The sequence below is a fragment of the Staurois parvus genome, unplaced genomic scaffold (genome assembly GCF_062004578.1).
Source record: "Staurois parvus isolate SC_StPar_1 unplaced genomic scaffold, SC_StPar_1.0 ptg000244l, whole genome shotgun sequence".
Lineage (NCBI taxonomy): Eukaryota > Metazoa > Chordata > Amphibia > Anura > Ranidae > Staurois > Staurois parvus.
Window position 1 is genome coordinate 9993818 of NW_028318040.1, and position 13376 is coordinate 10007193.

At 42.8% G+C, this 13376-nt stretch overlaps 1 protein-coding gene across 1 annotated transcript in view; it reads left to right on the plus strand.

Moving 5' to 3' along the window:
* The first annotated feature begins 263 nt into the window (after positions 1 to 263).
* The window catches only part of LOC149459878 (alcohol dehydrogenase 1-like), a 64420-nt gene continuing 51307 nt past the window's right edge, over positions 264 to 13376 (plus strand). Inside the window, exon 1 of the mRNA XM_089680571.1 lies at positions 264 to 362. Coding sequence (XP_089536697.1) covers positions 345 to 362 — 18 coding nt within the window. The 5' untranslated portion in view covers positions 264 to 344. The remainder of the gene's footprint in view (positions 363 to 13376) is intronic.

Here is a 13376-nt window from a genome sequence, read left to right on the forward strand (position 1 = left end):
TGGCTGCAATCCTCTGAAAAACAATCTACCATATTAAAATGCATGACAACATAAAATGTGTTTTTATTTAATACTCAGAATTTGAGACTGTCATAATGCAGCAGACTCAGTGTAATATATACCACTTCAACTACATATTGTGTAATATGGTATAATCAGATTTTCAACTTCAATGAACCCTTTATCTATAAGATTTTCAAGAAAATAAAAACTTGAACAAAGTGCATGCAAAGTTTTAATCATTTACTTACAGCAGGAGTGGTCAGAGAATTACCTTTTACTTTAAAGCAGTAAAAACAGAAAGCTGTAAAGCAGAAGCTGGTCATTGAAGACTTTTGATCAAAATGGATACCACTGGAAAAGTAAGAATATTCTTTTTTGTTTTATAAACATTCGCTAGTATAATTTGATGAGAAATAATGTTTTATCAGATGTTGGTTACCATGCCTGTGTGCTTATGTGGCTTTGTCTAGGTTCACAGTTATGCAATGTGGCTTGTGCATACATGTGAGTTTTACATGCTTTGCGTTGGACAGCCCATTCAATTGAATTTGAATTAATTTGAATGGGCTGCCCAGTACACAGAAATTGTACTAAAGAACCAGGGGCAGACTGACACCTCATGGGGCCCCCGGGCAATAGGGGATCATGGGGCCCCTGTGTCCTTGCTCAAACTTAAAAAAGCCTATGAAAAAGGTACCAGGGGCATCTCATGGGACCCCCTACTGACCCCGGGCCCTCGGGCAGTGCCCGAGTTTCCCAATGGTCAGTCCGCCCCTGTAAAGAACTGTATGTACCTCTTTTTCAAAATTCATTTCACCAAAATAAATGGTAAAAATTTATTATGCACTGTGGTGCTCTAAAACGTACATTCAATACCAAGTTGTGTTGTCATTAGGAATGAATGGCACTGCAGCACATCTAAAATAAAAACATATGTTTTGATGTGCTGCATGAATGCATGTAATTTCGTATTTGTTCCCGCAGCGCCTAGATGCATTTGGGCACTTAGTCTGCACTAGTGTATGAAAGGTGTGCTAACAAGAAAATGTTATACCACCCATAGCAATCTGAGAGAATCCTTGTTTTTGTCTTCAAACTATATACTGTAGAAATGACTTTTGAAAGCTGAAGGTTGCTAATACATTTTTACACAGACACCCAAAGTTTAGATACAGAAACTTGGAAGCAGAAGGAACATTTATCTGGCATAATAATTATAATTTATAGATATTAGTTGATCTTTAAAAGTGAATGTGTATACTGATTTATTTATATAATAAATAGTGCTTTTTTTCTTTAACCATTTCCAGACACTTTTACCCCCATCCAGTCCAGGCCATTTAATGTTCAGCCTCGTCATAATTTGAATGACCATTACTCAGTCATGCAACACTGCCCCCAAATTAATTTTCTATCATAAATCATTTTTGAGACACATAGAGCTTTCTTTTGGTTGTATTTAATCACCACTGGGTTTTTAAATTTTTTACTATGTAAGCTAAAGAATTTCACACCTTTTGAAAAAAACTATGTTTTTCTTAGTTTCAGGTTTAAAATGTTGATAATAAAACAATCTTTCTTCAAACATATTGGTCAGAAAGTATTCTGCAACATTTCTTTGGTAAAAATAACCCAAATCAGGGTATATTACTTAGTCTGTGTGAAAATTATAGTCTACAAACTATGGTATATATATATTTGAAAATTGATCAGCCTGATGTACTGATGGCATATCTCATTTCTGAAGGATCTTAAATGCCTGGACAGTACAAATACCTAACAAATTACCACTTTTTGGAAAGTAGATAATCCAAGGTATTTAGTAAGAGGCATGATGATTTTTTGGGAAGTTGTAATTTTTGTCATTTTGGAAAATGATAAAAGTAATTTTTTTCACAAAGTTGTCATTTTAGCAAGTTATTTCTCACACACATCATAAGCATACTCAAAATTACTCCACAAACACCATTCTGCTATGGCATTGCCACATGGGTGAAACTCTTTCACAGCCTAGCCACATAAACAGGCTCAAAATGAGGAGCACCTTTTACATTTTTGGAGGCCATGGAGCACCAGAACAGTGGAAACAATTGGGAACAATGATGGCAATGATCTGGTGACATGATGTCTGATGTAGCTAGTGATAAGGTACACTATTCTACCAGCACTGGTGGCACTAGAACAGGCATGACATGTGACTGTTTGCACTGTTTATTTACACACAGTGGGGGCTAATGATCAGCTACACTTTGGGCTGGCTGGCACTGCCGTGTGTGTGTTTAAATACAGTGTGACAGGCTGATTAAACTTACAGGTTGCTGAAACATTTCTCTCTCCTCCTACAGAGATCATAATTTTTTTATATTTACAAATGTGATCACTGTGATTGGACACAGTGATCACATGGTACAGAACCAATTTAATTAATCCTGTACCGGGTCGTGCGATCTGCTATGTCTGTGGCAAAGTAGACAGGCTTTGTGAGCCATGCACGAGACGCTGATTGTGGAGGACATATGGGTACATCCACCCGCATCACTGCTGCTTCCATCTGGCTGTATATATACATTGGCCAGATGGAAAGCAGTTAAAGTAAGACTAAAAGCAAAAAAAGTTTTTCTTCATTTTAAAGTAAGTGAGAATTATATTCTATGTCAGGTTCTTTTGACATCTGTGTCCCATTTGCTTTAATTTCGTGTCCAAAGCCAAAACAGGAAATGAGAAGAAATCTCTCCAAAGCTAGGGAATCCTAGGGCACCACAAGGGTCAGTAAAACTAGTGTCCCTATTTTCCATCTATTACTGTTCTGTAGACAATCTCAAATGTAGGATTTTCACTATCAATTATAACTGTAAACAGGATAAATAAAGAGGATTAATCCACATAATGGGGGCACAGACAGCAATAAAAACCTGACAGGTGTTCTAATCTCTATTCATTTAAATAAGTGCTATCATTATATTTTTGTTACAATCCTGCATACTTTGAGACAGAATGCTTTTTAAACATTGTCATGAGTACTGTCCCACCCTCCTCCTTTCCGATCTGACAGCAGCTTTTAAGGAGACAGCTGGTTCAAAACTGCAGCTTGTTTCGACTGTGAACAATTTCCACAGACAAGCAGCGCCAAAAGGAATGCAGAGGGAGCGGGAACATGTTAGACTCTGCATTATATAGCACCAACAGCAACACTTTAAAAAAAAATCAAGAAGAATTACCTCTACTTCATAGATATTGAAACTGGAGGTAATTAAGATTAGCTCTAAGTTGACTTACAGAGATAGGCAGAGTGCTTGTTTCTGTACACCAGTGGCATGTTAGCTGCTGCTACCCCCTCCCCTCTCCACCTATTACTGGTTGCCAAGGATGCTGTCAGCATCATGGTCAATAGACTCCTAGAAAACACATACGCTAACAGCAGGCAGAGCCTCACAGGGAAGCTGAGGGACAAGTTCCCCATCAGGTCCACTCCCTACTTGTGACTGACAGTGGGCAGTTGTTGGATTCCTTAGCCAATAGCAGGCTATCAATTGGCTATGGAACCTGCCCACTCTTTGCTATCAATCACAAGGTAGATGGACCTGATGGGGAGCAAGAGTCTGTGAATGCCCATCAGGTTCTGCCCACTCAGCTACAAAGGTCATCGACTGCTGTGCTGTCCGTGTGACAGCATACATTGTTTGTATGGAAACTGTGCATCTCTGCATGATAATTGTTGCTGCTTGCCTCAAAATCGTGTACCTGTTCCCAAAGAACAGGATGCCGACAAAATGGCCACCACCTCTCCATTATATAGGTTCAGTTTACAAAATGGCCACTATCCATACATAAGGATATATGTTTTTAAATGTGTAAATTTACAGGGGGGAGTTAAGTGCCAATCATAGCCTGTGTTAGTGTACCAACCACAGTGCTCCTGCTTGATCACAGTACACCTGCCTGATTACAACCAGTGCTAGGTTATAGCCAGTGGAATAATTACAGCCAGTGCTTGATTACAGCCAATGCCAGATTGCAGCCAGTGCCTCATTAAAGCCAGTGCTTGATTAGAGCCAAGGTCCTTTTACAGCCATATCATTGCCAGTACCAGATTACAACCAGGACCTGATTACAGCTAGTACCAGATTACAACCAGTATCTAATTACAGCCAGCGCCTGATTACAGCCAGCTCTAATCATAGCCAAGATCTTTTTACAGTCAACAATTTATTAAAGCCAGTGCTAGATTACAACAAGAACCTGATCACAGCAAGTTCCAGATTGCAGCCAGTCTCTATATACAGCCAGTACCAGATTACAACCAGCATTTGTTTACAGCCAGTGCTTGATTACAGCCAGTTTCATATTACAGCCAGGACCAGAATACTGCCAGTACAAGATTACAGTCTGTGTCTGATTACAGCCAGTTCCAGATTACAGCTAGAGACAGATTATAGCCAGGACTTGATTACAAGTACCATATAACAGCCAGCATTTGAATACAGCCAGTGCCTTATTACAGCCAGTTCCAGATTACAGCCAGTGATCGAATACAACCAGTGTTATATTACAACAACACCTGATTACAGTCAGTGTGCCAATGCTTTCAGTTTGCTGATCACAGCCTGTACCAGATGTTCCAGTTTGCTGATCACAGCCAGCACCAAGTTTTCAGTTTGCTGGTGACTGAGGACAGCTGATGACTGTCCTGATACTTCAGGTCTTCTGAAAATGTGATAGGTAGTCAGGAAATAAGATGTATAATGTATGCTCCCTGAAAGACTTAAGGTCTTCCTTGGATTTTGGTTCTCCCTATGCAGATAAACAACAAAACAGTCTTACACATGTGGTGTTCCCATACTCAAGGAAAGTAGCAGACTGTTGGGTTTCTTTACTAAAGCTGGTTTGCTCAGACTCTCTTGCACCTGTGTATGGTAGCCAATCAGCTTCTAACCTCAGCTTATTCAATTAATCTTTAGCAATAAAACCTGGAAGTTGACTGGTTTCTGTGCAGAAGTACACAAGATTCCGAGTGAACCAGCTTTAGTAAATAAACCTCTGTGTTTTGGGGTATAATTCAAAGTACAGTATGTCCATGCTGTGTATGACAACTTTGTGAAAAAAAAACATTTTCATTTTCTTTATTTTCCTAAAACCTGCAGCAAACAATAACTCTTCAATAGACTTAACCTTGCCTCTTAGCAAATACCTTGGAATGTCATTGATTGATAGTCAAAAAAACAGATGCATAATTGTTCCCCCTTGAAAGCCTGAAGGCTTCTTGGATTTCAGGGACCTCTACATGGATAGGCAGTGAAAAAGTCCCACACATGTGGAAATACTCAGAATGCCTCTTGGTAAATCCCTTTGAGTGCCTGCTTTCCAAAAAGGGCCTTGGGGGGGGGGGGGGGGTTGTATTGTTCAGGTATTTTAGAGCCTCAAGAAATGTGACTTATAGTGACTCATTTTGGTTATTTTTCACCACAAAATGTAGCAGAATACATGCTGGTCTACGTTTTAGAAATACTATTTGTGTTATATGTTTTTTTTTTAAAGTAAGGAAAACAGTTTTTAGTTAAATATTTTTGGCCCTTTTTTCCTTTTTATAATTAAAAAAAAAAACAGTGCGTGGTATACTCCACAACAAGAAAGCTTTCTCTGTCTCAAAAGATTGTATAAAATTAATTTGGACACAGTGGGGTTTATTTACTAAAGCTGGAGAGTGCAAAATCAGGCTCACTTCTGAATGGAAACTAATCAGCTTCTAACCTCAGCTTGTTCAATTAAGCTCTGGCAATAAAACCTAAAAGCTGATTGGTTTCTGTGCAGAAGTGAGCCTGATTTTTGCACTCTCCAGCTTTTGCAAATTAACCCCACAGTTGAACGACAAAATAATTATCAGTCCAACTGTCACAGTAGTGAAAACTGAAAATTGGCCTGGATAAGAAGGGGGTAGAACATGCTGGTATTGAGGTGGTTAAAACCAGATTTTTTTTAACATGTAAAGAAAATCACACTTACAGCTAATATTTATGAATTTTATGGAAAGCTCCTGGCAGCCCTGCCTGACGAGATGATAAGACCATCTATAGCATTGAAGAAGCAAGAAATCTTGATATTTTCAAGTAACTAAGTACAGACATGTATTTTTATGAAATGATTAACCAACTTTAGATCAAAGTCTACAGAAAATCTAAAATGTACACCTATCATATATTTATAAAAGTTAAATAAATGGTGTCATATTGAATGTATGGAGTCGCTCTTGGCTCAGGAGTTGGGCACATCCGAACACTGTCGTCACACATTGGTTCTCCTGGAATATCTATAGGGAGTCCTCTGCACTCCGTGCTCTCTTGGCTGCTTGAATGGGAGTTCATTTTGTTCTTTCCCTTACGGTCCTTCCTGGTTTGTTATTCCTCAGGCCTTTCCTCAGGCGGGTCTATTCTTCTTCTCTTTCTTTTTCTTCCTCTTCCCTTTCCTCCCCCCTTCCCCCTCCCCCTTTTTTTTCTTTTTTCTTTTTCTCTCTTCTCTTTTTCTGGGCACTTGTTTGATAGAGGAGGGGGGGGGGTGTGTGGACCACTGATTTTAATCTATTTTTACTAGTGACTTTTTCAATCTATTGCAAATCATTACATTAGCTCTTGGCCTTGGAAAATTTAAAGCTGGGAATTTGTGTCACAGAGTTTCTGATACAGAGAGTGATGCTCTAACCTAAGGCTCCCGCAGTCTGATACTCCCTGTATCCATAACTCCAACCCTCAGTAAAATCCTCTTGTAACCTTACACAACATCTCAAATTAACTCTCCTTGTAACCTTAACAACATTTACTCTATAAACTTTTTGAATAATAACTGTTCCTGTTCAAGGATTTCAGTCCCAAAGACTTTGTGGTGACAGAAACCAGAGTTGAGGCCCCAGTGCCAGAATCTGGATAAACTGTACATAATTTTTGTTTGTTAGTTGCCATATAGGACATTTTAAACACTGGTCTCGAATATGGCTAACAATTTTTTGGTTCTCTTTTCCGATCCATCATGCTCCTCAATCCGCAGATCCGATCCATCCGATCCAGGGTTAACTGATCTTGCAACACCGGACCGGGGGATGCAATGGGGATACAGGGAGGGAAGAGCCAAGCTGTGTGTGCACAACAGGGACCGTCCACCTCTGGAGGGGTGACACCACGTGATACTGCAGATCCGATCCATCTTGCGGGGATCGTCAGCTTGCTGTAAAACTTTTTGGTGTCACCCTGTGAGATAGGTGTCACGCGGTGTGGCTCGTATCCCCCGCACCCACCTAGGGATGCCACTGAAACAGGCATACCTCGGTTTACGATAATAAATGAGAAAAAGCGCCAAATACTTGTATCTCCAATACAGCTGCAAACCTTAGCCCAATAGGTATAATAATCAATAGAAAAAAGGAATGCGCTAATCAATAATAAAGTGTCACAAAATAATTACATTACATTACATTGAGTTTATATAGTGCCAAAGGGTTTGCTCAGCGCTGTACAATAGAGGGGGGGACAATACATGAAACATTACAGCAACTACAAACAGCACACAAGCGGTTATAGGGCCCTACTCTTTCGAGCTTACAATCTAGGAGGGAGGGGGTAGTGGTACAGGAGGAAGTGGCTGTGGGGGATGGAGTGGTAGGAGGAATGAAGGAGAGCAGCAGTTAGGTGAGGGTGGGGTAGGCTTCCCTGAAGAGGTGGGTTTTCAGGGAGCGCCAGAAGGTGAGGAGGGAAGGTGACAGTCTGATGGATTGGGGTAGTGAGTTCCAGAGGATGGGGGAGGACCTGGAGAAGTCTTGCAGACGTGCGTGTGAGGAGGAGACCAGGGAGCAAGATAGAAGGAGGTCCTGTGAAGAGCGAAGGGTACGGGTAGGGTGGTACTTGGGAATCGGGTTGGTTAGGTAGTTAGGGGCAGTGTTGTGAACGGCTTTGTAGGTCAGAGTGAGTAGTTTGAATTTGATGCATTGGGCGATAGGGAGCCAGTGGAGGAATAGGCAGAGGGGGGTGGCAGAGGTGGAGCGGTTGGTGAGGTGGATGAGTCTAGCCGCTGAGTTCAGGATGGTCTGAAGCGGGGAGAGCCTGCACTGGGGTAGGCCGGTGAGGAGGGAGTTGCAGTAGTCAAGGCGTGAGATAATCAGGGAGTGTACGAGTAGTTTAGCGGTGTCTGGGGTAAGGTAGGTGCGTATTTTGGCGATGTTGCGGAGGTGGAGCCTGCATGTGTTTGTAAGTGATTTGACATGAGGTTGGAAGGAGAGGTTAGAGTCCAGAATGACTCCAAGGACTTTGGTTTGCGGGGCAGGATTGATGGTGGTGATGTTAGTAGTGATGGATAGGATGGGGGGGGGGGCACGGGCAGGGGGGAAGACGAGAAACTCGGTTTTGGAGAGGTTAAGCTTGAGGAAATGGAGCGACATCCAGTCAGAGATGTCGTTTAGGAGGTGAGTGATGCAGGCGGAGAATGTGGGGGTGAGGTGGAGGGTGGAGAGGTAAATTTGAGTGTCATCATTGAGTGGGGGGTGGAGAGGTAAATTTGAGTGTCATCAGCGTAGAGGTGGTAGTTGAAGCCGTGGGAGTGTATGAGTTTGCCAAGGGAGGAGGTGTAGATGGAGAAGAGAAGGGGTCCAAGGACAGAGCCCTGGGGGACCCCAACAGAGAGGGGGAGGGAAGGGGAGGTGGCACCATTGTAGGAAACGCTGAAGGAGCCTCGGGATAGGTAAGAGGAGAACCAGGAGAGAGCGGTGTCTCTGATGCCAAGGGAGAGTAGTTTATTAAGGAGGAGGGGGTGGTCAACTGTGTCGAAGGCCGCGGAGAGGTCCAGGAGGAGGAGGACAGAGTAGTCGCCTTTGGCTTTGGCGGTTAGTAGGTCGTTGGTGATTTTGAGGAGGGCGGTTTCGGTGGAGTGTAGGGGACGGAAGCCGGACTGTAGTGGATCAAAGAGGTTGTTGTCAGTTAGGTGGGCGCTTAGGCGGTCGTAGACTAAGCGCTCCAGGAGTTTGGAAGTGAGTGGCAGCAGGGAGATGGGTCTGAGGTTGTTTGGGTCAGTGGGGTCCAGGGAGGGCTTTTTGAGTATGGGGGTGATGTGCGCATGCTTTAGGGGGGAGGGGAATATGCCGGTAGAGAGGGAGAGATTGAAGATGTGGGTGAGGGAGCAGATGAGGGAAGAGGGGGGTGACCGGAGGAGTCGAGAGGGGATAGGGTCCAGGGGGCAGGTAGTGAGGCGGGCTTCTGAGAAGACCCTGGTGACTTCCTCAGTGGTAGCGGGGCTGAAGGAGTGCAGAGCAGGGGGGGTTACGGTAAGCGGGGTCTTGGGTGTGGAGGGGGGCAGTGCGGTTGCGAGGTCAGAGGAGGGAAGAGATGAGGGGGAGATAGGGGGGGGAGGCTAGGTGGGGAGGTAGATTGCGAGTTGACTATGTCCTGACTGATTGCATCAATCTTGTTGTGGAAATGAGTGGCAATTTCGCGGGCGGTGAGTGAGGTACTGAATGGAGGAGGGGGGGGGAGAGAGTAGGGAGTTGAAGGTGGAGAAGAGTCGGCGAGGGCAGGAGGAGAGGGTGTTGATCAGGTTTACGAAGTAAGCCTGCTTGGCGGCGTGGAGGGAGGAGGTGTAAGTGAGGAAGGCAGACTTGTAGAGGGAGAATGAATGGGTGGACCTGGTTTTGCGCCATAGTCTCTCTAGCGCACGACTGCGGCGTTTGAGGCATTTAGTGTGGTCGTTCTGCCATGGTTGGAGCGGTCTAGGTTTGATGATGCGTGTGGTAAGGGGTGCCAGAGAGTCTAGTGTAGATGATAGTGAGTCGTTGTACGTGGTAGTGGCTAGGTCAGGACATGACAGTGGAAGGATGCTGTCGTGTAGGCGGTCAGCAGCTGAGTGGAGGGGGGCCGGGTTCAGGTTGCGGAGGTTGCGGCAGGTGATGGTTTGGCACTCTGGGGGGGGAGTTAGGGGAAAGGGAGATGGAGAACGTAAGGAGGTGGTGGTCAGAGAGAGGGAAGGGGGTGTTAGTGAAATGGTTGAGGGTACAGAGGTGGGAGAAGACGAGGTCCAGGGTGTTCCCATTGATGTGGGTGGAGGATTGAGTGTGCTGTGTGAGCGCGAAGGAGGAGGTTAGGTGGAGGAGTTGGGAAGTAGCCGGGCTGTTGTCGTTGATGGGGATATTGAAGTCCCCAAGGATGATGGTCGGTAATAATAATAATATCACTAAACTAGATATATAAAAATAAATATCCACAATTTGAATAAAAAGTCCAACCTACCATAAAGTGATAAACAATGTAGCAATCTGTATATAAATAAACATAAAAATAAATTCCACAATTCTTGTATAAAGTCCAACCACCATAAAGTAATAACAATGTAGCAATCTTGTATAAATAATTGACACCGTGAAGAAAAAAATCCACCACCGAATGAATTGAATGAACTCACCAGAGCGATATGCTGATCAAATTATAAATCAGCATAATCGCTATTGCTCTGGGAGCGATGATCTGTTTGAAGTATCCAAAAGTATGGGAGCAATACTCTGCAATCTGCCAGCATGAATGAAGGAACTTTATTATCAAACGAATCTCCTCTCTCTCTCCATGAATAAGGCAATGCTCGGGGGATTTAAAAAGAAATATAATAGTGCAGTACGTTCTTTAAACATAGACTTTATTGAATGTCAGATAAAACTCACAAAGAAGGTGTCTAAGCCAACACCAGCATAAACCGCCTCTGTCAATCCCAGGACAAGCTTTGTTCACTGCGGTGATCCAGTCGACAGCCTCGAGGAACGTCCTGAGCTCCGTGAGGACATCGAATGACAAAACGCGTGGGGTGGGGCTTAATGGATGTGACGTCAGTACGTTCCTCGAGGCTGTCGGCTGGATCACCGCAGTGAACGAGGCTCGTCCTGGGATTGACAGAGGTGGTTTATGCTGGTGTCTGTTTAGACACCTTCTTTGTGAGTTTTATCTGACATTCAATAAAGTCTATGTTTAAAGAACGTACTGCACTATTATATTTCTTCTTAAATCCCTCGAGCATTGCCTTATTCATGGAGAGAGAGAGGAGGTTCGTTTGATAATAAAGTTCCTTCATCCATGCTGGCTGATTGCAGAGTATTGCTCCCATACTTTTGGATACTTCAAGCAGATCATCGCTCCCAGAGCAATAGCGATTATGCTTATTTATAATTTGATCAGCATATTGCTCTGGTGAGTTCATTTAATTCATTTGGTGGTGGATATTTTTCTTCACGGTGTCAATTAATTATACAAGATTGCTACATTTTTATCACTTTATGGTGGTTGGACTTCATACAAGAATTATGGACTTTATTTTTATGTTTATTTATATACAGATTGCTACATTGTTTATCACTTTATGGTGGTTGGACTTTTTATATGAATTGTGGATATTTATTTTTATATGTCTAGTTTAGTGATATTATTATTTTGTGACACTTTATTATTGATTAGCGCATTCCTTTTTTACTATTGATTATTATACCTATTGGGCTAAGGTTTGCAGCTGTATTGGAGATACAAGTATTTGGTGCTTTTTCTCATTTATTATCGTAAACCGAGGTATGCCTGTATCAGTGGCATCCCTAGGTGGCTGCGGGGGATGCATGCCACACCGCATGACACCTATCTCACGGGGTGACACCAAAAAGTTTTACAGCAAGCTGACGATCCTCGCAAGATGGATCGAATCTGCAGTAACACGTGGTGTCACCCCTCCAGAGGTGGACGGTCCCTGTCGTGCACACACAGCTTGGCTAATTCATTCTCTGGGACTTTTCATATAGTGAAAAATTTGTAAACCAAAACACCGTTTCCCATATGAATGCAATGAAAACCAATTAATCCGTTCCTGAGGTAAGAAAGAAGTAAACGCTACTAAAATACTGCATGAGTTATTTTATTAAGTCATGAGGTATTTTAGTAGTGACAACCATGTGTTAATGTTTCAGCTGTCAGAGGGGTTCCCCACTGACAGCTGAATGTAAAAGAATTGCTGGCATTTAAAATCATTGTTGTCACATGGGGTGGGGTCACATGCGTGATGTCCCCGGGATTGATTGGAATCTGTGCTTAATGGTAGCATACCTATAACTTTCCTGATTATCTCTAAAATTCATGTGGGACACCAGGCAAACTGTTAAATACACAGTTGGCATACATACAATATACATATTTACTATTTTACCTGCCAAAGGATTTGTAAACTTGGATACTCTTTTACTTCCTAAACTTCCTTCCTAAGCATTACCAGACATTTCCTGGCTTATCATTGCTGCTGCTCAGATTGGATCTTCCAATCTGTGCTTTTCTTTCCTTTCTTGAACTATTATAGATTTACTTACTTTTGATAGAAAAATAAAGTGCCCCTCCCCAAGAAAAAAAAGCATAGACTGGCATACCTATACAAACAGATATTACCATAGTAAGTTGGCTATGATCATTCAGGCTATGGTTTCTTTTTGTCGTGCAGCAGTAAATGACCGCTGCTCAGTTCTCCTGCATTCTCAGAGAGAGAGAGAGAGAGAGTTCTCCTCTGAATGCCTTTTTATGCAGCGGTGTAGATCGCTTCTCCGAATGAAGGGAGAAGCGATCTACAAATGCTTTGAATGCTGGAAAATGGCTGCTTTTACTATAATCGCACGAGATTACAGTAAGAGATCAGTCAAACACAATTTACTAAGCAGCGGTAAATTACCTCTCCTTCGTTGCGGTTCTGACGATTCTCCACCTCTGGGCTGGAGAATCTGGAGGGAGAACACAGATCGCCAGTGAAGGGCTGACATCGCTTCTTCATACACTGGCCATCTGTGTGCTGAGATGATCAGCGGAGAACATGTTCTCTGCTGATTGTCTCTGTTTCCTAAACCACAAATGATCTGAGGTCAGCAACAATCCTTAGGATCGCCGCTGATCTCGGTTTCATAAAAGGACACCCAAGTGCTAAGATGGTTCAACCCAATAGTGAAAGGATTTGAGCTTTTCTGCACCCTGTGCTCAGTGAACTTTTGTCTTGATGCTGTTAGGTACTTAAACACAAGAACCATGTGTATTCTTACCTGAAACCTGGTGTCCATATATATGCAGTGAAGCAGCATGAAACAACTTCTGCCCTTTCCCTGCGTGCAGAAACTTGCTATAAAACTGAGAATATCTTTCCAGTTTGTGTGCGCCAAACAATTTTGCAAACCCAATTATAATTTTGTAAAAGTAGTGGTGACATAACAGTAGGGAAAGACATAAAAATGGGTCCAACCACTTCAGATTGCCTGTTGAAAACTGTAAGCTGGTGATAAAAGAACACTCATTTTGCACCAAAAGAGAGAGCAGCATTGGCCGGTCATTGTTACTGAAAGCTCCTGC